This window comes from Pleurodeles waltl, chromosome 8 (assembly GCF_031143425.1).
Source record: "Pleurodeles waltl isolate 20211129_DDA chromosome 8, aPleWal1.hap1.20221129, whole genome shotgun sequence".
NCBI lineage: Eukaryota > Metazoa > Chordata > Amphibia > Caudata > Salamandridae > Pleurodeles > Pleurodeles waltl.
The window spans coordinates 1,488,930,966-1,488,957,295 of NC_090447.1; the positions used below are offsets into that span (position 1 = coordinate 1,488,930,966).

A 26,330-nucleotide genomic window follows, 5' to 3' on the forward strand; every position below is an offset into this window, starting at 1 on the left:
GTGCAACTAGATTACGTTCTCTCTTCTAAGTTCTATTTTGAGCACAGCATGTTAAGCTCTAAGCCTGCCTTTCAGGTTCCCCTGGGAGGACATCGACCCTCATACCTGAGCAAAGGCCTGTGATCGTGATCAGCATCTGCAACAGGGCAGTCAGCGTCTAGTTGTGGGTTCCTGGTCGGAATCTCCCTCTCACATGTACCAGGACTAGGAAGTGTTTTTATAACTAACACGCCGGTGTTCTAAGAAACGTCCCTACGTAAGAATGTGTTCTTTCTACGAACCCTTAAGACTAAACTTCTACCACGTCTATCGGCAATGTACCAGACTGTATCCTTGACTGAAGCACAGAGCGAGAAAGAATGTATTGTTTGAGAACTTCAGTGCTGAAGTAAGCTAAACAGTGTGATAGAATGAAATAAAACAAGACCGTGAAACTGGTTATTGTAAAATAACAGTGCGAGGCTAAATAAAATGCATCTAGGGCAAAGTGGACAGAGGCCTAATACTTAAAGCAAACGCGCAGAAAGCTCCATTAAAAATGGCTACACTACACCCTCCCCTTGTCGGTAGAAAGTGGTTTAAGCTGAAGCTAAAAATGCCCTACGCTAAAAGATAATTAAAACCCTACAGAATTTCAACAAGTCAAGAGGACACCAAAGCACATTAATCTTCAATTTAGGAATAAGCATGCGGCTAAGAGCCAAATTCATGTGACAGTGTTAATTTAGACCAGATCCAATTTAAGCAGTGGTCATGGAAAGCAGGAGGTTCTCCACTTCGGCAGATGACAAGACCGGAAAATCCACACCAAAGACTATCAAGGAGCAGGTGTGTTCCAAAGCCCCAGTGTCAACCAAGGCGGCATCCCGTACAGAGTCTGTGAACGAGTTAATATCAACTTCCTCCAGGAAGGGTATCTCGTAATCAGCCTCACAAAGCAAACGTGCATGTCTGGGAATGAGCCCTCATCGGGAACATCAACACATCAGCATCAACCACTGGGGGGCATTGCTGTGAGAGACAGACGTCTAGTGCATGTTCAAAAAAGCACCAACGGCACCGAAACACAGGATGCACACAATCCAAAACCGGTCTGAATGACCGAGACCAGTCACACCCCAAATGTTCCAGGAGTGTTGCTCCAAAGTGCTGCATCATGCGTTCACGACACAGCTGCGCTGATGGGAGCGCCCACATTCGTCCTTGTTGCAGTGGGACAGCCATTGCGGAAAAACAACAGCAACAGCAAAATGCCGGCTAATAAAGCCAAAGTTATCGGAAATCCCCCAAAAATGCTTCCGAAAATTGAATGAATAGCCAAAGGTATTAAACCAAATATGGAAGAGAAGGTGTGAACGAAACGAACATCAGCAGCTTTGAAAAAATTTGCTAATCCAGCCGTGCTGGACGCATTAAATGTACGTCCCACAAGTTCACCAAAGTGGCTCGGAAAGTTTGTATTTAACAGGGACTGTATTTCTGCTGATGACCTCGCCACCTGAAGTGCGTAGGTCTTGCGTGCAGATGTAAGGGCCACATGCTTTTGAAACAATAAAGCCTTTAGTCTACTTAACTTGTCGAAATTCACCTTGGAAGTAGCAATGTGAGGCCATATATCCGCTACCTCCCTTAATTTAGTGGGGGCAAACAACACATTCCCGCAGCAAGTAACGACCTTGGTGACCGAAACAACGTAAACTATTCCGGCCCGCATGCCGCAACAGTCTTCACTATTGAGGAGGACGTAGCTGCCGTTTGAAAGCACCTGGAACGTGCGTTTAATCAAGGGGACTGGAACTCCCTTCAGATAGCAAGCCAAATTCGCAACCGAGGCATTACATGCCCCATGCAAGGACAGCTGCTTACAAATCATCGAATGGTTGACTGAAGTCTCACATTCACTGCCGCTAAGAAAGACCTCTTTCATGCCATTGAGGCATTTGTACAAGAAGGGAAGCTCCCACACCTCATGGATGTAACTATCTCCCAACTTTTCATATCTGCCTACCGGAACATGTTTCAAACAAGAAGTGAATTGTAATGTAGAAATAGGCAGATTAATAACCCCGTGTATCAAGCACTCAGCAGATGGTATTTCGGCCACGGTAAAAGGCAATCTTTCTAATTTCTCAATGTTGAGCATGACATAAGTCGCCTCCTTCTTATCCATTAGTTGTTGTTGTCGCGTTAAATTAAAGGAAAAAAATATCTCCCTGGCACTGATGTGCTGTCATGGAACGCGACCCGCCTTCAATGTCTGAAGTGTTAAACCCAACTACATAATGGACCGAGTCTGATTTTGTCCATGATATAAAGAAGACATATCGGATCGTATGATGTCTATAGCAGAAGAAACAATGTTGTTAATCGTATATATTCGGTCGGACAAGGTGTGAATTCCATTATCCACAACAGCTAATGCCTTTTTCAAATTTTCCTGATCTATTTGCCTTAACCGGGATGCAGCCTTCTGTTGGGAAAGTTTCCATATTTCATTGTACACTTTGTACAAGAAACGCTTCCTACGTGGTGTCTTCGGGTCTGACAAAAAATCTTGCAAGTCAGTGTTATTAGACAGGAGAGTGAGATGTGTCTTGACTGCATCTAGAGCGGACGATCTTAACCATTGTTTGCATAATTTTCCCACACTATATGTAGTAATTATGTCAGCATGTTCTGTTGATATATGGCGAGGGTCTGCCCGACTCGCCTTGAAACCCCCCGATGAGGTGACAAAACGTTGATGACACCCGTTGGTGTTTATAGGCCACAATAACCACCCGCCCGGACGTTTCAATGAAGTGTTAAATGTACCATTATGGACCCAGTCTGTAAGCTCACTAAAAGTGGCATTTATGTATTTCTGCCAGTTATTAATTTTTGCAGGGATAGGTATACTAGGCATGTTCAATTCTCTAATCGTTGCTAAGCCCAAACAGCTAGTCTGTTGTACTGTTTCATTTAAAAATCATTTGGACGGGAATGAGACATGCTCTAAACAATGTTTCTCTACCCTTTGTCTGCCAATGTTTTGTTCCCCAAACACTTTTCAAATCAACCTTATTTGACCAATATTCATAACCTTCAATCGACAGTTGGGAAACAAAGGAATCTGAGTATATGAATTTCGTATTAGTCAACAACATGTGCTTATCTTTAGACGGAGTTAACTTAAAATAATATGACTTAGCATTCATTTGATGATGCCCAGAAAAATACGTAAATTTGTCAGAATAAGTTTTGGAACTCCCTTGCGGGGGAGTTGGGCAATGTTCCCATTGCGGATAGTCAAATATCGTTTTTGGACTACTTGCTTTATGTATAAAATGGTGCCCATAATAATTTTAGCAAAACATGTCACCATAATTGTCTTTAAACTGGTAAACATCTTCATTTTCATAGACAGTATAATATTGTAGTTCAGTAATCATGGAATCAACTGTCTTCACATCCCAATCATCAGATACAATGCCAGGTATTATGTTATCATTCATAGATAACTTTAGGACATAAGGTATTTGAATTATCTCAGTGGGACCGTATATATATCAAACATTACTTTATGCCACACAATCCCATCCGGAATTGGCACTGCAGAAATGTTCACAAAGGACAAGTCTCTTCGAACCTTATGTGATGAAAAATGTGGCTTCAACACCTCCTCCACCTGTTCAACCGCTGATCTCTCAGGAAGAAAATGACCATGTATCAACAGAAAAAAGGTAATGACAAACCCTATCCAGAGAAAAAATGCTGACATAGTCAATAGGAGCCACAGATAGTTCCAAGGAAAAACAAAATACGTATCTTTAAGCCTACGTGGACCTGGGTCAGTAGTTGAAGAGGCAAACGAGTCCGATAGACCATTGTTGTTGTTGGCAAAGTACCCAGAGGCAGTTCGTGCAAAAGGTGTCGCTGTATTCAATGGAGGTGTTGGTGTTTCTCGCGGTGGTACACTGTAGATAGCACCATCCGCAACGTCATTAGTCATGGTGACTCGATCAAATGTATCTAAATTATTTGTTGTCAGTGGAACTAAAGCGAGATCATCATCCACCCTCCCCAAGCTCGGGGAGGCAACAGTGTTGGTATAGATAACTTGGAGCGGAACATCTTCCCCAGTAGTGAGAGGGATTCGGGAACTACTGGATGTTCCTCTTGGTCTGCTGTGCAGAATCGGCCACATGCTGTAACTTGACATTGTCAATAGAAACAAAGCAATTTTCTTTGGCACCCGGCAACGGTGGTAAAATAACAGTCCTCGTTCCGTGTATCCCCAACACAGGGACTGGTGCTCGATAGGAAGGGCCAAATTATTTTTTCACTGCGACCTTTTCACTCACAAGATCCCCAACTCTGCAAATCCAACCAGTAGGTGTTACTGGCACTTCCTTAATTCCTGTGGAGGCAGCACTTTTAGAAGAGTTATCTTCACGGAACTGCTGTAATTCCTGCAAAACAGTGACACGATCATTTATGTCAAAAGGCGTTTCCGCTGCCTCCATGCCAGGACCATCAAGATCCGGAACAAACATTCGTGTTCCGAACAGGCACTCATATGAAGTACGACCCCCCAGGGACCTTCTAGGCAAGTTATTTAGTGCTCTCTGAACTCCATACAGGTGGGTTAGCCAACTACGACCCGTACCTAAGACTCTTGCTGTTAAGGATTGCTTTAAATTGCGGTTTAATCGATCCACGACAGAATTTCCCTCGGGATGAAATGGAGACAAGAACTGGAGCTGGACCCCCAACAAAGCCATGGTGTCCCTGAATGCCCTTGAGGCAAAAGCAGGGCCCTGGTCCGAATGGAATGCCACAACTGCATATGTACAGACAAAGACACACAAATCTTTAATAACAGTTCGGGCGTCAGCCGAGCACTGTGGCCACACCCACACAAATCTGGAGCAAGAATCAACAGTGACTAGTATATATTTGTATGCACTATCCGGTGTGAGTGGACCGCAATGATCCAAGCACACACATAGTAATGGTCTGTTCGATATTAAGAGGGGTGTCTGCGGCGGGCACTTAGCTGTTGAAACTTTAATTTGTTGACAGATGTCACAACAAAGGACATACTGCTTAGTCTCTTTATAGAGACCAGGCCACCAGTAACGGGCCTGTAATAGCGAAATTGTGGCGGCCACGCCAGCATGTGCAGATGCCACTCCCTCATGCGCTGCATTAATCAATTGTGGTCTTACAACTTTATTGGGGATCTCGCGTATGCCTACACTAGGTATTCTAACCTCAGCGTTGAGCATATTTCCCATGAAGTATTGATATTTATTAGGAAATCCTTTAGGATAGGGCGTGCCATCAACCATAGCTTTTATGGCAGCCAGAATCTCTGTGTCTGGTTTGGAACTCGAACGAGTTACTGCGGCCACAGTGGCAACTGCTGACTTTGCGGCTTCATCAGCCAAAGTATTCCCAGCAACGTGTATTCCAACGCGCTGGTGTCCAAGAGTATGTACAACATGGACTTTGGGTAGTGTCTCCTTCAGGTCTGCTACCTTTCCCCCACAGTAGTCTGTGTTTTATTGTGTTGCCTTTCGAATCTCTGAACCCATTCAAGCGCCATTAATGTAGGTATTCATGAAAACACTGGACGCAATAATATGAATCACAAACAATCAGTGTAAACTGTGTCGGATCTGTATGTACTAATGCCATCAGCAGAGCCTTCAGCTCGGCCAACTGTGCCATACAATCCCCTAAGGTCTGTGTATAAGTATGTTGGGGTAGAATTTCTCCCCCTCCATATGGCCACTCACTACTGCACATGCAGCAGAATATTGGTGTTTTGTCCCCACCTCCGGTTGCGCAGAGCCATCGGTGTACATGACTACTTGATATTGATCAATAGGCAACGTGTCAGCGGGAACTGGATATTCAACTTCATATTGCAGAAATTCCTGAGTTTGTAACTTTGGGTCAAAAATGTAATCTACATCAGTGGCTGTTAAAGACGTAGCCCATTGTATCCATCGCGGGTGTGGTGCTTTTGCGTTAGGAACTCTCGCTTTTGTAGAAGCCTCCAGGGCCTTAATAGGGGAAACGACTATAATGCGTTTACCCTGGGCAAGATGTTGTTCCTTAATAACAGCCATCTGTACAGCAGTGAGAATTTTCTCTTGTTGCGAATCGTTTTTCAGCAACCGAATACAAGTGAGACTTGTATCCAATCGGGACTGTCTCACCTTCATTAAATGTGACATACGTAAACCCAATGGCCCCAGCTATCACCCTGATGACCAAATGCGTCTTATTGTCCTGTGTATGTAAATGTTTTGCAGCTAGGAGATCTGCTTGTCACTCCCGAATAGTATGTGTATGTTTAATTGTCCAGAATTTGCTTGAAAAATCAGGACGGATTAATTTGTATAAAGGTTTTATGCGTGTAGCTTAATCAGGAATGTATGTTCTGCCAAAATTTAGAAAGCCCAACAATGATTGGAGTTTCTTAATCGTATTAGGTGGTTGCAATTGTGCACACTTTTCTAAAAATTGTGGCGCTAGGCTCTTACCTTCATTCGACAGCTCATATCCCAGGAATATGACGCTGAGGAAGGCAATTTTAGATTTTTTTAAGTTAAATTTGTAGCCAATTTTGGCAAACCCTACAACAATGCAGGCTACCCGTCTTAAATGTTGTAGTAACTCGTCATCCATGAGATATATATCATCTACATATGATAATGCTTCAGGGTCCAACTCGTGTAAAATTGCAGTCACACGAGCCGCAAACAGTCCCGGGCTATTCTTATACCCCTGAGGCAAACGACAGAATTTTTCTGGGAGCCTAACGCGCTAAAGCTTGTGAAATCCCTGCTTTCGGGTGCTATATTCTGGCAGAAGAAACCCTTCGAGATGTCTAAACTCGTTTTATATTTTTTCCGCACAATGTTGTTCATCAGTGCGGCGCTGTGTGAATTTTGAATAGCATATGTACGTGTATGTCCGTTCAAATGTCTGTAGTCTAAGACTATTCTATATGAATGGTCCGGTTTAGCTACAGGCAATAAGGGATTATTCATCGGTGAGACACAGGGTTCAATTACCCCCTGGTATTCCAGTTGTGTAAGTATTTCCCTCACCGGTGCCCTTGCTTCATGTTTTATTGGATACTGCGGTTGTGGCTGAGGTTCACCTTTAATTGGAATTACATGATATGGGGAATCCCTATCCCACCCTACGTGATTTCTATATAAGGCAGGTGCTTGTGCTAGAGCCCATTTGATACAATAGGACTCTGCGAGTTCCCCTGGAACAAGTGGTGAGAACAAAGTTTAATAACCTCCTCCCCAACTGGACAGGTGCGAACAAAGTCAGGCGGCCAATCCTGTTCAGCCAGCAAAATGTCATATATCTTGACTATACTATCCCAAAAGATTGCGTTTATAGTGTGTTCAATGTCTCCTTCCAATTGTAAAGTCACTGTATACACCCTATCGGGTTCAGAGACATGCATATCCGCCGTTTCAACTTGTATGAAGTCATTAGTTGCTTTCACCTCCAGATGCTCTAGAAGATTCCGGCGAAACTATTGTGACCTCTGCCGCGCTGTCTGGCAGTGCTAGTGCCCATGTCTTGTTCTTCAAGAGAACTCTCTTCCTGTGTGGCATGTCTAACTGAGACTGCCGCCACCTTTTTCTTTTTAAACTGTTGTTTTTGTTGTATCGGTTTCTCTTCCTTCTTGGCAGAAACCTCCGAAGAGCGTTGTGATTCCTGTCTTGGTTTCACGTACTCTGTTCTTTGCTCTGACCGCCCACGTCTCTCATTTCTCTTTTCCAATGAGTCCTGAAAAGAACGAGATTGGCGTGTATCAGTATATTGATATCTATCAGGCGTCTTCAAATTATCCCTATTTCTGAGATTATACCTATTCTGTGGGGTCTCCGTACGCGGAGATTCTCCCCTTTCTTTTTTAGGTGTTTGTTGTTTTTTCTCCCAGCGCTTCTTATTACCCTCAGGTTGTTGTTTAGCATTGTCTTTACAAATTTTTCCTTGAAACTGTGTTTTTTGCGGTCTAGCCCCTAGGCTATCTTGACCGATACTGGAATATGTTTCCGCTATTATTTTAGGCAGTTCCCACTCCTGATCTAGTTGCGGGACCTCACGAAGACGCATACGCACCGCAAGTGCAACTGCCTCCCCATTAAGATTACTTAGTATTATTGAGGAAACCGTGGCAAAGTTGCCCATCAGTTGCATTCCCAAATCTAAGGCTGGGGCAGCCCCGTACTCATCCTGAATCTGTTTAAGCACTTCCGGTAGGTTGGCCAAGGTCGGTGTACCGTGTGCTATTGTATAGAGCGCGGCAAACACCGTGCCCCATGTATTACAATGTTCCACTATGGGAACCATGCCAAATGGTAAACACATAGTTAATATTCTATGTTTGTCCTGAGGTCCCGTATGGGGAAATACCGCCTCCAGCGTATTCATTTTCTGTGCCAGCCAAAATGGAGTCTCCTCCCGTTTAGCTGGAACTTTACCCATGATAGAGTGTACAGTCGCCGGGTTTATACCTGGAGCTACTGCCTGTGGTTGTGCTTGAGCAGCACGCGCTGGGTTTGTATTTAGTGTCTATATGTAGCCGTTAAGTCTGTATATAAACGACGAACTTCAGCCACCAGCATATTTGCAACCGCAGGATGTGGTGTATATGTGGCCAATAAAGGCCAGGTCGGACCATCATTACTCAGTGGACCTAACCTTACTGGCAATATTGTATGGGGTAGGGCGCCATCAAGCTAATTATTATGTTCTTGATAAGATAGAGGTATCTCCAGGTATGCGTATGCCCTGCACTGGCCAGGCACGATCGCAACCGTATATGTGTGAAATGCATTTGTATTCCCATCAACTGCTGGGAACGTGACCCAGGAGTAGAAAAGTTCTGTTCTATAGGCTGCATGGGCGGCCACCACAAACGTGACTGGACCACCCTGGATCTTAAGACCATGTGCAAGCAAATGTGCTGTGAGCGGCTGTCTCATATTAAGAGCTATCTGTATTACCTGGGGATTCGCCATTAGAAAAACAGCAATGGTTCAGAGAAGGCACACCAAAACGGGGTCTTTCCTTTTAAGGTTCAACTTGAACAACCATCCGCTATATTTAGGGTTACCTATATCGCGGTGGTGGAAGTCCTCAGTGCCACGGACGTCTCCGTTAAAGGAACTGAGGGATCATTATCATATATGAGACAGAGAGAGACTGGTGGACCCGAAAATTAGAGCCAGACCAATCGTTGGTGGCGCCATGTCGCATAGGCTCTCATTATCCTAATGAGACTACTGGATTTTTGGGCGGCAAGATCGTTCACAGTGTGGGGGACTAAGTCTAACCCACGGTGAAGGACCCTTGTCACCCCAAATCCGGGTTGCGCTCCGGCTAACTAGCAGTGCCTCATCTCTCCCAAAGGGAAGACACAATTGGGCAGCCGAGCGCATGACATCTTAGTGCTTCCCAGGGAAGCCGTGGTCACTCAGATCCCAACCAGTTCTCTCATACACAGTGTGGTCTCATATATAAATGACAAAGGCAGTTTGAGTTTTAAAGATTGGTTTAATAAAACGACTGCATTTTAGATAACAAGGCGTGAGCCGCAATAACCAGAACCATACAACACAGTAGGATTGAAATAGTAACGAGGAGAGTGAAACGTAAGAATAACGCTATCATGGTGCAACTAGATTACGTTCTCTCTTCTAAGTTCTATTTTGAGCACAGCATGTTAAGCTCTAAGCCTGCCTTTCAGGTTCCCCCGGGAGGACATCGACCCTCATACCTGAGCAAAGGCCTGTGATCGGGATCAGCATCTGCAACAAGGCAGTCAGTGTCTAGTTGTGGGTTCCTGTTCGGAATCTCCCTCTCACGTGTACCAGGACTAGGAAGTGTTTTTATAACTAACACGCCGGTGTTCTAAGAAACGTCCCTATTAAGAATGTGTACTTTCTACGAACCCCAAAGACTAAACTTCTACCACGTCTATCGGCAATGTACCAGACTATATCCTTGACTGAAGCACAGAGCGAGCAAGAATGTATTGTTTGAGAACTTCAGTGCTGAAGTAAGCTAAACAGTGTGATGGAAGAAAATAAAACAAGACCGTGAAACTGGTTATTGTAAAATAACAGTGCGAGGCTAAATAAAATGCATCTAGGGCAAAGTGCACAGAGGCCTAATACTTTAAGCAAACGCGCAGAAAGCTACATTAAAAATGGCTACACTACACCAGAGTGTGTGCATGCCAGTATCAAACTCCTTGGCAGCTCCCTGAGTGGTAGGAGTCTCTGATCTTCTCGCGAGTCGCCGGTAACACTGTGAAGGGTCTATGGACGTGTGCCAGTCAGAACAATCCTCCCAGGAGTGCCCCAAAGGCTTTCAACTGGATGGAGTGCATGATATTCAGAGATATCAAAATGAGAGCTCTGCGTGAAGCAGCCATCTTGTTTGGTGCCTGCCTCGCCTCCTGACCTACTAGTGTTTAAACAAATTTCTGGGGACCCTACTTGGCCCAGCCATGTTTCTGGATTCAGTATCAGGGTTAACTGTCTCAGAGACATAAGGGTTCACCATAGGGGTCCCTTACCTTTTAAAACAAGAAAGAAATATTCTCGTCCCCCCCCATCTTGAAAGACACAATGGAATGGTTGTCTTCTGGCATATCCCACTTCCACTGCAGGTCTGTGGTTACCAGCACTAGCTGATGTGCATCTCATCTCACCATGCGTCTCATTAATCCCTCTTGCAGGGTACTGTTGACAGCTTTTCTTTCTCACAGGATTTCTTCAGCTGAGGGTTTTAGGACTCCAGGGTTCCCCTCTCTCCCATGTTTTTCCATCTACCTTTTCTGCTGTCCTTGGAAGGTTTTTGTTGGATTTTGAAGTCCATAGTTGTCAGGGGTGTCGAGCCCAAGAATGTGTTGTGCCTCTGGGAGCATATTTGTTGAACTACATCATTCCACTTGACAATAAGTCTGAGTAACACCCTCCACCGGTATCTTATTCCTTTCCCTGTCAGGAAGCAGGTCGTCAGTTGAAGGAGACGTCTTTCTTGACATCTGATTGGAGGCAGATCTTAAAAGAGCCACAGTATTACCTCCTCGAACGTGAACGTGCAAGCTTATCTTGTTGCTGACATCCATTATATCCTTTTTCTGCTTAAAAGTGTGGACACATGTCAAGAGGGGGATTCTGAGGCTTTGGTGGATCTTCTGACTCGTGCGTTGTTTCTTATTATATTTCAACACCTGATAATTCTGATCAGAGATGTTAGAAGTATATATCTTAAGACTCTTCAATGTCCACTTTCTTTGCACCCCTTGGAGCCCTACAAATTCTGATGCTTGATTTTCTGGACCTGTTCTCTAGCACTTTGGGGGTGATGCAGTGGGTCTACAATCTGCTCTTTCAGTTCAGTGACCTTCTGCTGGAAGATATCAAATGCCTGCTCTGTGGTGTCTCTAGAGTCCTCCAAAGTGGACATGTGGTGTCCTAGGTCTGCCACATCCTGTATCATCGCTGTAATGAGCTTTGTAACTTTCTCTTGTAATTCAGAGATGTGCTCAACAGGCCTGCCATGAAGATGCTGGTTTGAGCGACATGCATGTCTCCCCATGATGAACACTGAAGGAAGGGGCCGTGGCCCACTTCACACCTGCTTGGTGTGTACTGCTTTGATGTGGCTTTGGAATGCATACCTTTTAAAGCAATGCCCCTTTTACTTTTTTTTTTGTATGGTGCCTTGTCTGCTGGTGTCTCAGTCAGAATGAGGGACATAGGTAGATATCTTGTGTGTTTTTTCCCCTCCTTGTTTCAGCTTGACTTAGACCGGGCACTGGTGCTGTGAGTTATGACCACACTTCCTCAGGAGACTTAGCCCCTGGGTCTGCCTGGGTAGTCACTACTGCGGCCCGGCGGTTTGAATGTTTCAGTGGCATTTCAGCTTCGTGGTGGAGGACGCCTCTCCTTTGGTACCCCCAGTCTCTAAGAATGAGCCTTTCTCCAGGTGTACATACAGCTTGCATTCGCTGTGTTTCGTGTCTTGTGAGCATTGCAGGGGTCACGGAGTGCATTTCTGTTAGGCCGCTGAGTCCTCAGGCCTTAGGGCCAACATCCATTCACTCCTCTCCCTCTTTTGAATAGCTGGTCACCCTGTGCAAGTTTTTGTTTGATACTTGGCATGTGGAGGTGCAGTTCCCTCGTGGCATGCAATGGCGTTGTGTCTCAGGGGAGATTCCTGTTTTGCAAGATCCTGCTCTGGCCCCCTCTGGATTAGCACCCCTGTTGTTGGGCCCCGCATTTGTCCCTCGTCTTTCTCCAGTGCGTAGGGGTAGTTTCTGGGCCACTGTGCTATTCTGTTGTCGGAAGCTCACCACTTCGCTGGAACCTGGATGCACAGGTCCAGTGCTTAATTTGTAAATAAAAAGGTGCCGGTGCCCAAAGCCCTCCTCTTAAACGCGGCTGTTGCAATTAAATTCAATCCACATAAAGCCACTCCCTGCATATCAGCTCACTCTTGCAGTTTTCTACTTTCTCCCTTTGTGCCGCTTTTTCGTTTTTCCCTTCCTCCGACTTTCCCATATGTGTCTTTTGCTCGCAGCAAATGCTTGAGGCAGAAGAAAACCCCCCGCCGCTCAAAAATAAGTGCCGGTGCTCAGCACCGGAAACTACAAGCACAAATTAAGCACTGCACAGGTCACTAGGGACTCTCATGAGCCATCTTGTCTGCACCGCGTGCCCTCCTCTGTTCACTGTGCCTCTGCCTGGGCCCCTTTTCAATCCACGGCCTCATCCGATGCTCTGTGCTGTGTCCTAGACAGTGAGTTTGGCAGGTCGTGATTGGAGCACCAGGATCTCGCACTCACTCCACCGCCATCTTGACCATTTGGCAGCAAACACTCTGCAACCATATTGGATTTTATGATACCTGAAATGCTAAAAACTAGAGCCTTAATCTCTGCTTTGGGCATGGCACAAAATGTGCCTTATGTGCCGCAACGTGGAGCGGTTGCCTGAGTGGCGCAAAGTGTTTTTTTTGGGATAATTTTATCGGAGTTCAACATTCAGGGTTTCCGACAGCAGAGCCACCTGATGTTGCTATACTGGCAGAAACCTAACAGTTCTCCCGCTTCCTGAACTGGCCAGGGAAACAGAGGATGTTGGTTGGGGCATTCGCCAGCCTCTAAAGAGTCCCCAAACCTTTTTCTTTCTGATGGAGGAAGACCTACGTTAGCTGTACTAAAGCAACACATGTTTTTAAAGCAGCTAAAAACTGGGATAAAATCCTGTTTAAAGCAGTGAAAAGAAATTGTGAAGCTTCTAATTAGTATTAAGTTATCCAAAGTTATTAAACAAGGAGATTTATATTACTCATTAGCATTTTACGCTTTGATGAGCAGTTCCTTTTAGCTCTGCTGTTTAAATGGCAATTGAGTGAATATACACAACGCTTTATAAAATGCAGTGTTAAAACAAAAAAGGCACTTTTGTTAGCTAGATTTATTATAACTGATTTCGTTCTACATTTGTAGATCTCAAGATTGTTCCCCAGGTGAAAACGCGGATGTAACAGGACGGAACCGCTATAAATATTTTGAACGGTAGGTGCATGAAATGTGGCAGGTATGGAAATGTTGGCCTCAAGAAGAGTTTTTTGTTTATTTAGTTGTTTGTTTTCTTTACATTCCTGAATGTGCTTTATTTGGGATTATGGAGCCCATTACCATGGTTAGAATGAGTTCTTGCTACCAGAGATGTGTAGTACGAATATGACCTTTTAATTAGAGCCAGTCTAGGGTGAGACTCCACGACTGGTGTGTGATTTGTGTACCAGAAAGTTTTCCATACATTGGAAAAAAGTATGTGATGAGGCTGGAAACATAGGTTTTCTCTCTATATTACCAGTAATTGGTTCAGTTAACAGTTGCATTTCGTCAATTTATTAGCCATTACTATAATTCATATTATGCCATGAGCATTCTCACAAGATAAAAGCACACTTCCACTCATGCTTCTATATGTATTATATATCTGTTCAACACTTTTCCCAAGTTTCAAATCAGTAGTTAGTTTGATTTAAGTTGACAGAGTGCACTGATGTAGCTGGAATCTATAGATGTTGGTGATGTAATTTTCGTTGTCTCATTTGGCCTAAGGTGGTGTTCCTCTGTTGGTCACCTCCATCCTTAGCCCCCCCTTTGTCCCTGACTCTACTCTCTAGTGGTACGAGGTAGGCCTGCTGAGGTCACTGATGCTGCACATGGTTGTTTCATTCCACAACTGTGCCAGGACATCTCTAGTTTGAGAGTCAGCCTACCTTCTTCTGACTGTAGTGAATGGGTAGGATGATAGGTTATGCTTTAGACTAGATTCAGCAGCCTTTTCTCTGTCGAGGGTGGGATTCGAACTTGGTTTCCCTTGTTCCAACACCAGCCGCTGCAGCCACTAGGCGCATCTCCTGCCTGACTTGAGTATAAGTGTTTAAGTGATTTCTTCTGGTTTCATAGTCAGCTGCATCATTAATTACAGTACCCATGCTCCATGAGCCCCTCCTCATGGCTAAACGTAGAGTGAAGAATGTGATGCCGTGGTGTGACGGCCCCTCTCTCAAAAGTTAAGGAATGGCTCCAATGCTTGAGGTACTTGCACTTCATTCAGAGCATCTCTCTTGACCCAGAGATATTCGGCCCCAGTTGCTACAACATCTGGCACCCCATTCCCAAGAAGAACAGAGAAACAATGTGATATCTGCTTAGCATGATGAATGTCTAATATTTTTAGGATAACTAGGTGATAACTGGGGTGTGATGAAAAACAGTTTAGTAGTAACTGTACATTAGATTTGCCTCAGTCTGCTTGCTATGTCTAATACTGTTATAACAACTTATAACTGATGCCACTCTTGCAATTTTGAGAAATAAAAATCAATTAAATAGACTTTTGTTGATGTAATGCTATTATTTACTGCATGGCTTGCTTTTCTGTACTTAATCTCAGGTGCATAAATACTTTGATGTTGTGTTTTTTTTCAGCCCTATGATTCCTTTTGTTCAACAAATTCCACCACATATCCTTCTTGAGATGGGCAGGTGAGTAGAATTAATGGAGAGATCTGTTATAGAAAATCCACCACCTTGCAGTTCCTGTCTCTTTTGCTCACTCTTGCAAGATGTTTTTGATCCCTGCCTTCTCTCTTTGTGACTGTTTTTCTCTCTCCACTCCCACTTTCTGTCTTCTACCGTTTTGTCTCTTGCTCATGGTCAAAGCCTAATGATAAAAAATAAGTCCCGGACTCCAGAAATGAGTCCAGGTTCCCACAACCGGACCACACTGGCAAACATTAAGCACTGGCTGTTAGTGTGTTAGTCCAAAATCTTACAGCTGAAAAGGCCAGGCTTTGGTATGAAATATAATGTTTTTAAATCTCCCGTCCTTCGGCCTTAGGGCATGTCTGCTGTTTTAATATCTACTAGCAGGTCTCCCCTCCTCAAGAAACAAATGTTTGTGAATAGGGTTAAAGAATGCTTGAAATTCATGAACTTTCTTTTAAAAGCATAGCTCAACCCAGCCACCTACTCAGGTTTTGAGGACAGGGGCTGACATGAGGATAGTTAGAGAGAACATCCACAGAGATGCAATTCACACTGGGATTTTGAAAGAGAAGAGACTACTATATAAGACAAGGGAAACTGACTTCAGTAGCAAATAGAAGGGCACAACGCCATGGAGCAGGAAAAGAGCAATTTGACAGCAAGACTGTAGGAAATTGGGAACAGCAACCATTTGGAAAAAGCAGAAATGGACAGCAGAATAGGAGAAAATAAAAAAAATTGTGAATAGAGATGACTAACAACTTTAAGAAGGAAAATAAAAGCAAGGATAAACAAGAGATGGAAGACTCTAACTCTAATGCAATAGTTCCCAAATGTTGTAGAACCATAACCCACCTTTTGAAACGACAAATGTTTGGGTCTCACTTAGCTATTACCGACATGCGGGGGTAATAGTAGACATGCATTCAAAATGCTGTGAATTACTAAAATAATGTACTTTTTACATTTTTTGTGTTTGTCACTAACAGCAAATGAGGTTTATAAACAAGAAATGTCACAACCTCGACCATGTCCTTCCATGTGTTTTTATTGGACTGTGGGCAAGATATTGATCTGCCAATGTTGAACTTCCCTGGAGCTGGAACACTTTTCAGAGTGGGTTGCTGGCCTTTGGCATCTGTTCACTAAAATCACAAGACTTCTGAAAAATCTTCGTTTTGATACCAGTGATTTACTGCATTAGCGTATGCGGCAAGACCTCATATCCATTCTTGTGTTACGAGGCCCAGTGGTGCATATTTGGGCTATATTTATATATATTGCAGTTGTATGTAGGACAAACACACCAAATCAAATCAAATCAAATCATTAACATTTATAAAGCGCGCTACTCACCCGTGCGGGTCTCAAGGCGCTAGGGGGGAAAGGGGGGGTTATCGCTGCTCGAACAGCCAAGTCTTTAGGAGTCTCCGGAAAGCGGAGTGGTCCTGGGTGGTCCTGAGGCTGGTGGGGAGGGAGTTCCAGGTCTTGGCCGCCAGGAAGGAGAAAGATCTCCCACCCGCCGTGGAGCGGCGGGTGCGAGGGACGGCAGCAAGTGCGAGGCCAGCGGAGCGGAGGGGGCGGGTGGGGACGTAGAAGCTGAGGCGTCTGTTGAGGTATTCCGGTCCCTTGTTGTGGAGGGCTTTGTGTGCGTGGGTGAGAAGACGGAAGGTGATCCTTTTGCTGACTGGGAGCCAATGCAGGTGTCTCAGGTGTGCGGAGATGTGGCTGTTGCGGGGTACGTCGAGGATGAGGCGGGCCGAGGCGTTTTGGATGCGTTGCAGGCGGTTTTGGAGTTTGGCTGTGGTCCCGGCGTAGAGGGTGTTGCCGTAGTCCAGGCGGCTCGTGACGAGGGCGTGGGTCACGGTTTTTCTGGTGTCGGCGGGGATCCAGCGGAAGATCTTACGGAGCATGCGGAGAGTGAGGAAGCAGGCGGAGGACACGGCGTTGACTTGCTTGGTCATGGTGAGAAGAGGGTCCAAGATGAAGCCGAGGTTGCGGGCGTGGTCTGCGGGGGTCGGTGCGGTGCCGAGGGCCGTGGGCCACCAGGAGTCGTCCCAGGCGGACGGGGTGTTGCCGAGGATGAGGACTTCAGTTTTTTCAGAGTTCAGCTTTAGGCGGCTGAGCCTCATCCAATCTGCGACGTCCTTCATACCCTCTTGTAGGTTGGTCTTGGCGCTGGCTGGGTCCTTGGTGAGGGAGAGTACAAGTTGGGTGTCGTCGGCGTAGGAGGTGATGATGATGTCGTGCTTGCGTACGATGTCGGCGAGGGGGCTCATGTAGACATTGAAGAGTGTCGGGCTGAGCGATGAGCCTTGAGGTACGCCGCAGATGATCTTGGTGGGTTCTGAGCGAAACGTAGGGAGGTAAACTCTTTGGGAGCGGTTAGCGAGGAAGGAGGCGATCCAGTCCAGGGCCTGGCCTTGGATCCCGGTGGAGCGTAGGCGGGTGATTAGGGTGCGGTGACAGACGGTGTCAAAGGCAGCCGAGAGGTCGAGGAGAATGAGGGCGACTGTTTCACCGTTGTCCATCAGGGTTCTGATGTCGTCTGTGACTGAGATGAGGGCGGTTTCCGTGCTGTGGTTGGTTCGGAATCCGGTTTGTGAAGGGTCGAGCAGGTTGTTGTCTTCCAGGAAGGTGGTCAGCTGTTTGTTGACGGTCTTTTCTATTACCTTGGCTGGGAAAGGTAGAAGAGAGATGGGGCGGAAGTTTTTCAGGTCGCTTGGGTCAGCCGTAGGTTTCTTTAGTAGGGCGTTGACTTCAGCATGCTTCCAGCATTCGGGGAAGGTAGCAGAAGAAAAAGAAGAGTTGATGACGGTCTGGAGGTGCGGGGCGATGATGTCGTCGGCTTTGTTAAAGATGAAGTGCGGGCAGGGGTCCGAAGGGGCGCCGGAGTGGATAGAGTTCATGATGGATTTGGTTTCTTCCGTGTTGATGTGGGTCCAGTTGTTGAGGGTGATGTCCGGGGAAGCGGGTTCAGTGGTGTATGGTTGGGTCTGGTGTCCGAAGCTGTCGTGGAGGTCGCTGATCTTGCGATGGAAGAAAGTGGCGAGGGATTCGCACAAATCCTGTGAGGGCGTGACGGCGTTGGCGCTGGCGCTGGGGTTGGAGAACTCTTTGACGATGCTGAAGAGTTCTCTGCTGTTGTGGCTGTTTTTGTCTAGTCTGTCGGTGAAAAAGTTCCTTTTGGCAGTGCGGATCAGGTGGTGGTGTTCGCGTGTAGCGTTCTTGAGGGCGGTCATGTTGTCAGCGGTGTGGTCCTTGCGCCAGGCCTTCTCAAGGGCACGACAAGTTTTCTTTGATTCTTTGAGGGTGTCAGAGAACCAGAGAGGTTTTTTGGTGTTGGTCTGTCGATGCGTGCGTTTGAGGGGAGCAAGGTTGTCAGCGCAGTTGGAGATCCAGTTTGTGAGGTTGAGAGCTGCGTCGTTGGGGTCGGTGGTGAGGGTGGGTTGGTTGGCGGCGAGAGCGGAGAAGAGTTGCTCTTCAGGGATCTTGTTCCACTGTCGATGAGGGATGGGTTGAGTGCGGAGGTGGGAGGTCTCGCGTCGGAATGTGAAGTGGACGCAGCTGTGGTCGGTCCAGTGTAGGGCAGAGGTGTGGCTGAAGAAGACGTGTTTGCTGGCGGAGAAGATAGGGTCGAGCGTGTGTCCGGCGATGTGGGTGGCGGTGTTCACCAGTTGTTTGAGGCCGAGGTTGGCGAGGTTGTCGAGCAGGGTGGTGGTGTTGGGGTCGTTGTTTTGTTCCAGATGGAAGTTGAGGTCGCCTAGGAGGATGTAGTCCGGTGAGGCGAGGGCGTGCGGGGAGATGAAGTCGGCGATGGCGTCGCTGAAAGAGGCGCGAGGTCCGGGAGGACGGTAGACGAGGGATCCTCTGAGGGTGGTCCTTGGGTCGGTGCGAATCTGAAAATGCAGGTGTTCAGCGGCGAGGGGGGGGTCTTCGGTGGAGGTGGTGACGCTGATGGAGTCTTTGAAGATGATGGCGACACCTCCTCCTACTTGGTTGGTGCGGTCTTTTCTGGAGATCTTGTAGCCTTCGGGGATGGCGGTAGCGATGTCTGGAGCAGAGGAGGCGTTCATCCATGTCTCCGTGATGAAGGCGACGTCCGGGGCTGTGGAGTCCAGGAGGTCCCAAAGTTCAACGGCGTGCTTGTGGACGGAACGAGCGTTGATCAGGATGCACTTGAGGTGGTTGATGGCGCGTGGGCTTGTGGTCGTGGTAGTTGCGTGGTGGAAGATGCGTTTGCAGGAGTTGCAGGCGAAGGGTCCATGGGTGCGTTTGGGGTGAGCTAGGAAGCAGGTTTTGGAGCGCCCTGGGTTGAGGGCGTGGAGGGTGGTGGGGTCGTAGCGGATCAGCGGGGCTTGGGGGAGCTGGGGACCAGGGGTCGTGGCGCTGGGCGCGGGCCAGGCGCGGACGGGCGCAGACGGGCTTGCCTCTGGCGCGCCAGCGGCGTGCCCGCTGCGCGCGCCCGCTGCGCAATCGCGCAGCGGCCGCCATAAGAGGTAGGAGGGGGGGGGGAGGGGTCAGCTGGGGGCGAATGGGAGCTGGGGGGCGGGGGCGTGCAGGAGGTCGCGGCGGGAAAGCGCGAGGGAGGGGGGGACAGGTAGAGTGAGAGGAGCTGGGGGAGGGGGTTTAGGGTGGAGGAGGGTGAGTGTTAGGAGGTTTGGAGATTAGGGAGAGAGATAGGAGTAGGGTTGTGAAGATAGGGGAGGGGGGGTTGTAGAGGTGGGTGAGGGAGAGAGGTAGAGTGAGAGGATAGGGAGATAGGTAGTAGAGGGGGTGGCGGGAGGGGGGAGAGATAGAGAAATAGATAGAGAAAATAGATAGAGAAGTCGATAGATAGGGAAATAGATAGATAGACAGATAGGTAGGTAGGAGGAGGTGGAGAGTGGGGGAGTTAGATAGTGAGATAGGGAGCTAGAGAGATAGGAAGATAGGAGGAGTGAGGGAGGTAGATAGCGAACGGGTTAGCTAGGGGTGAGAGAGGGGGAGGCGAGTGAGGGAGGGGGATGAGGAAGGAGCAGGAGGGCAGGCTCGGGGGAAGAAGACGGAGGAGGTAGAAGAGCCGAAGACAGGAGAACAGAAGACAGAAGAACAGAAGACAGAAGAACAGAAGACCGGAAGAGCAGAAGACAGAAGAACAGAAGAACAGAAGAACAGAGAAGAACAGAGAAGAACAGAGAAGAACCGAGAAGAAGAACACAGAAGCACCGAGAAGAACAGAGAAGAAGAACACAGAAGACCGGAAGAACACAGAAGAACAGAAGGGAAGAACAGAAGAACAGAAGAGAAGAACAGAAGAACACAGAAGAAGATTGCAGAGGGGGGGCGAGGAGGAAGAGACAGAGAGGAGGAAAAGAAGCAGGAGCAGGAGAGAAGGTGAGTGGCGCGGGGCAGGGCGAGGGGCTGGGAGGAGGGGGGTACTTACAGTTAGGTGGGTCTCAGGAACACAGGAACTCGGGAACTTGGAGGAGCTGCAGCGGCAGCGACCTACCCTTGGGTCAAGGGTCGCTACCACTGTCGCGCAGCGGCCGCCATAAGAGGTAGGAGGGGGGGGGAGGGGTCAGCTGGGGGCGAATGGGAGCTGGGGGGCAGGGGCGTGCAGGAGGTCGCGGCGGGAAAGCGCGAGGGAGGGGGGGGACAGGTAGAGTGAGAGGAGCTGGGGGAGGGGGTTTAGGGTGGAGGAGGGTGAGTGTTAGGAGGTTTGGAGATTAGGGAGAGAGATAGGAGTAGGGTTGTGAAGATAGGGGAGGGGGGGTTGTAGAGGTGGGTGAGGGAGAGAGGTAGAGTGAGAGGATAGGGAGATAGGTAGTAGAGGGGGTGGCGGGAGGGGGGGAGAGATAGAGAAATAGATAGAGAAAATAGATAGAGAAGTCGATAGATAGGGAAATAGATAGATAGACAGATAGGTAGGTAGGAGGAGGTGGAGAGTGGGGGAGTTAGATAGTGAGATAGGGAGCTAGAGAGATAGGAAGATAGGAGGAGTGAGGGAGGTAGATAGCGAACGGGTTAGCTAGGGGTGAGAGAGAGGGAGGCGAGTGAGGGAGGGGGATGAGGAAGGAGCAGGAGGGCAGGCTCGGGGGAAGAAGACGGAGGAGGTAGAAGAGCCGAAGACAGGAGAACAGAAGACAGAAGAACAGAAGACAGAAGAACAGAAGACCGGAAGAGCAGAAGACAGAAGAACAGAAGAACAGAAGAACAGAAGAACAGAAGAACAGAGAAGAACAGAGAAGAACCGAGAAGAACCGAGAAGAAGAACACAGAAGTACCGAGAAGAACAGAGAAGAAGAACACAGAAGACCGGAAGAACACAGAAGAACAGAAGGGAAGAACAGAAGAACAGAAGAGAAGAACAGAAGAACACAGAAGAAGATTGCAGAGGGGGGGCGAGGAGGAAGAGACAGAGAGGAGGAAAAGAAGCAGGAGCAGGAGAGAAGGTGAGTGGCGCGGGGCAGGGCGAGGGGCTGGGAGGAGGGGGGTACTTACAGTTAGGTGGGTCTCAGGAACACAGGAACTCGGGAACTTGGAGGAGCTGCAGCGGCAGCGACCTACCCTTGGGTCAAGGGTCGCTACCACTGTCGCGCAGCGGCCGCCATAAGAGGTAGGAGGGGGGGGGAGGGGTCAGCTGGGGGCGAATGGGAGCTGGGGGGCAGGGGCGTGCAGGAGGTCGCGGCGGGAAAGCGCGAGGGAGGGGGGGGACAGGTAGAGTGAGAGGAGCTGGGGGAGGGGGTTTAGGGTGGAGGAGGGTGAGTGTTAGGAGGTTTGGAGATTAGGGAGAGAGATAGGAGTAGGGTTGTGAAGATAGGGGAGGGGGGGTTGTAGAGGTGGGTGAGGGAGAGAGGTAGAGTGAGAGGATAGGGAGATAGGTAGTAGAGGGGGTGGCGGGAGGGGGGAGAGATAGAGAAATAGATAGAGAAAATAGATAGAGAAGTCGATAGATAGGGAAATAGATAGATAGACAGATAGGTAGGTAGGAGGAGGTGGAGAGTGGGGGAGTTAGATAGTGAGATAGGGAGCTAGAGAGATAGGAAGATAGGAGGAGTGAGGGAGGTAGATAGCGAACGGGTTAGCTAGGGGTGAGAGAGGGGGAGGCGAGTGAGGGAGGGGGATGAGGAAGGAGCAGGAGGGCAGGCTCGGGGGAAGAAGACGGAGGAGGTAGAAGAGCCGAAGACAGGAGAACAGAAGACAGAAGAACAGAAGACAGAAGAACAGAAGACCGGAAGAGCAGAAGACAGAAGAACAGAAGAACAGAAGAACAGAGAAGAACAGAGAAGAACAGAGAAGAACCGAGAAGAAGAACACAGAAGCACCGAGAAGAACAGAGAAGAAGAACACAGAAGACCGGAAGAACACAGAAGAACAGAAGGGAAGAACAGAAGAACAGAAGAGAAGAACAGAAGAACACAGAAGAAGATTGCAGAGGGGGGGCGAGGAGGAAGAGACAGAGAGGAGGAAAAGAAGCAGGAGCAGGAGAGAAGGTGAGTGGCGCGGGGCAGGGCGAGGGGCTGGGAGGAGGGGGGTACTTACAGTTAGGTGGGTCTCAGGAACACAGGAACTCGGGAACTTGGAGGAGCTGCAGCGGCAGCGACCTACCCTTGGGTCAAGGGTCGCTACCACTGTCGCGCAGCGGCCGCCATAAGAGGTAGGAGGGGGGGGGAGGGGTCAGCTGGGGGCGAATGGGAGCTGGGGGGCAGGGGCGTGCAGGAGGTCGCGGCGGGAAAGCGCGAGGGAGGGGGGGGACAGGTAGAGTGAGAGGAGCTGGGGGAGGGGGTTTAGGGTGGAGGAGGGTGAGTGTTAGGAGGTTTGGAGATTAGGGAGAGAGATAGGAGTAGGGTTGTGAAGATAGGGGAGGGGGGGTTGTAGAGGTGGGTGAGGGAGAGAGGTAGAGTGAGAGGATAGGGAGATAGGTAGTAGAGGGGGTGGCGGGAGGGGGGGAGAGATAGAGAAATAGATAGAGAAAATAGATAGAGAAGTCGATAGATAGGGAAATAGATAGATAGACAGATAGGTAGGTAGGAGGAGGTGGAGAGTGGGGGAGTTAGATAGTGAGATAGGGAGCTAGAGAGATAGGAAGATAGGAGGAGTGAGGGAGGTAGATAGCGAACGGGTTAGCTAGGGGTGAGAGAGGGGGAGGCGAGTGAGGGAGGGGGATGAGGAAGGAGCAGGAGGGCAGGCTCGGGGGAAGAAGACGGAGGAGGTAGAAGAGCCGAAGACAGGAGAACAGAAGACAGAAGAACAGAAGACAGAAGAACAGAAGACCGGAAGAGCAGAAGACAGAAGAACAGAAGAACAGAAGAACAGAAGACAGAAGCACAGAAGATCGGAAGAGCAGAAGAACAGAGAAGAACAGAGAAGAACACAGAAGAACCGAGAAGAAGAACACAGAAGCACCGAGAAGAACAGAGAAGAAGAACACAGAAGACCGGAAGAACACAGAAGAACAGAAGGGAAGAACAGAAGAACAGAAGAACACAGAAGAAGATTGCAGAGGGGGGCGAGGAGGAAGAGACAGAGAGGAGGAAAAGAAGCAGGAGCAGGAGAGAAGGTGAGTGGCGCGGGGCAGGGCGAGGGGCTGGGAGGAGGGGGGTACTTACAGTTAGGTGGGTCTCAGGAACACAGGAACTCGGGAACTTGGAGGAGCTGCAGCGGCAGGGGGAGCGACCTACCCTTGGGTCCAGGGTCGCTACCACTGTCGCGCAGCGGCCGCCATAAGAGGTAGGAGGGGGGGGGAGGGGTCAGCTGGGGGCGAATGGGAGCTGGGGGGCGGGGGCGTGCAGGAGGTCGCGGCGGGAAAGCGCGAGGGAGGGGGGGGACAGGTAGAGTGAGAGGAGCTGGGGGAGGGGGTTTAGGGTGGAGGAGGGTGAGTGTTAGGAGGTTTGGAGATTAGGGAGAGAGATAGGAGTAGGGTTGTGAAGATAGGGGAGGGGGGGTTGTAGAGGTGGGTGAGGGAGAGAGGTAGAGTGAGAGGATAGGGAGATAGGTAGTAGAGGGGGTGGCGGGAGGGGGGGAGAGATAGAGAAATAGATAGAGAAAATAGATAGAGAAGTCGATAGATAGGGAAATAGATAGATAGACAGATAGGTAGGTAGGAGGAGGTGGAGAGTGGGGGAGTTAGATAGTGAGATAGGGAGCTAGAGAGATAGGAAGATAGGAGGAGTGAGGGAGGTAGATAGCGAACGGGTTAGCTAGGGGTGAGAGAGGGGGAGGCGAGTGAGGGAGGGGGATGAGGAAGGAGCAGGAGGGCAGGCTCGGGGGAAGAAGACGGAGGAGGTAGAAGAGCCGAAGACAGGAGAACAGAAGACAGAAGAACAGAAGACAGAAGAACAGAAGACCGGAAGAGCAGAAGACAGAAGAACAGAAGAACAGAAGAACAGAGAAGAACAGAGAAGAACCGAGAAGAAGAACACAGAAGCACCGAGAAGAACAGAGAAGAAGAACACAGAAGACCGGAAGAACACAGAAGAACAGAAGGGAAGAACAGAAGAACAGAAGAGAAGAACAGAAGAACACAGAAGAAGATTGCAGAGGGGGGGCGAGGAGGAAGAGACATAGAGGAGGAAAAGAAGCAGGAGCAGGAGAGAAGGTGAGTGGCGCGGGGCAGGGCGAGGGGCTGGGAGGAGGGGGGTACTTACAGTTAGGTGGGTCTCAGGAACACAGGAACTCGGGAACTTGGAGGAGCTGCAGCGGCAGCGACCTACCCTTGGGTCAAGGGTCGCTACCACTGTCGCGCAGCGGCCGCCATAAGAGGTAGGAGGGGGGGGGAGGGGTCAGCTGGGGGCGAATGGGAGCTGGGGGGCAGGGGCGTGCAGGAGGTCGCGGCGGGAAAGCGCGAGGGAGGGGGGGGGACAGGTAGAGTGAGAGGAGCTGGGGGAGGGGGTTTAGGGTGGAGGAGGGTGAGTGTTAGGAGGTTTGGAGATTAGGGAGAGAGATAGGAGTAGGGTTGTGAAGATAGGTGAGGGGGGGTTGTAGAGGTGGGTGAGGGAGAGAGGTAGAGTGAGAGGATAGGGAGATAGGTAGTAGAGGGGGTGGCGGGAGGGGGGGAGAGATAGAGAAATAGATAGAGAAAATAGATAGAGAAGTCGATAGATAGGGAAATAGATAGATAGACAGATAGGTAGGTAGGAGGAGGTGGAGAGTGGGGGAGTTAGATAGTGAGATAGGGAGCTAGAGAGATAGGAAGATAGGAGGAGTGAGGGAGGTAGATAGCGAACGGGTTAGCTAGGGGTGAGAGAGGGGGAGGCGAGTGAGGGAGGGGGATGAGGAAGGAGCAGGAGGGCAGGCTCGGGGGAAGAAGACGGAGGAGGTAGAAGAGCCGAAGACAGGAGAACAGAAGACAGAAGAACAGAAGACAGAAGAACAGAAGACCGGAAGAGCAGAAGACAGAAGAACAGAAGAACAGAAGAACAGAAGACAGAAGCACAGAAGATCGGAAGAGCAGAAGAACAGAGAAGAACAGAGAAGAACACAGAAGAACCGAGAAGAAGAACACAGAAGCACCGAGAAGAACAGAGAAGAAGAACACAGAAGACCGGAAGAACACAGAAGAACAGAAGGGAAGAACAGAAGAACAGAAGAACACAGAAGAAGATTGCAGAGGGGGGGCGAGGAGGAAGAGACAGAGAGGAGGAAAAGAAGCAGGAGCAGGAGAGAAGGTGAGTGGCGCGGGGCAGGGCGAGGGGCTGGGAGGAGGGGGGTACTTACAGTTAGGTGGGTCTCAGGAACACAGGAACTCGGGAACTTGGAGGAGCTGCAGCGGCAGGGGGAGCGACCTACCCTTATAACCCAGATAACATGTGCTTTACATAAGCACCAGATTACAATATGTGAGGTCAGATTCATTTTATTTTAAGCACAGGAGATTAAGTGATGTGTCCAGAGCCAACGCCAGGGCTCAAACCTCGTTCCCCAGAACCCAAGTTGGTAACTCTGGTCTTTAGGCTATATCCTTACTTCCCAATTTATGTATGAAAGTCATACACAAGTGGGATTATTGCATATAACCACGTATAGTGAGCACATTCAAGGGTTTGTTTGCTTTAAAACTGGTCTGAGGGTCATAGTTCAGCACCTTTGCACCAGTGGTGCTGGAACAATTTTCAGAGTGGAGGTGCTACATCAATGTTACATCACTGAAGTCATAGGTATTGTGAAAAATCCTAGCTTTGTATGGAGTTTAGCAAATGTATTCAGCAAGAGAGTGGTGAGGGTGTGGTATGTAGCT

The 26,330-nt window shown here is 48.6% G+C and overlaps 1 protein-coding gene across 2 annotated transcripts in view; it reads left to right on the forward strand.

Moving 5' to 3' along the window:
- CFAP91 (cilia and flagella associated protein 91) overlaps positions 1-26,330 on the forward strand; it is a 353,091-nt gene that overhangs the window by 117,844 nt on the left and 208,917 nt on the right. For both annotated transcript variants that reach the window (XM_069202687.1, XM_069202688.1), the window contains exons 4-5: positions 13,553-13,621; positions 15,053-15,109. In XM_069202687.1, the coding sequence (XP_069058788.1) occupies positions 13,553-13,621; positions 15,053-15,109 (126 nt within the window). The remainder of the gene's footprint in view (positions 1-13,552; positions 13,622-15,052; positions 15,110-26,330) is intronic.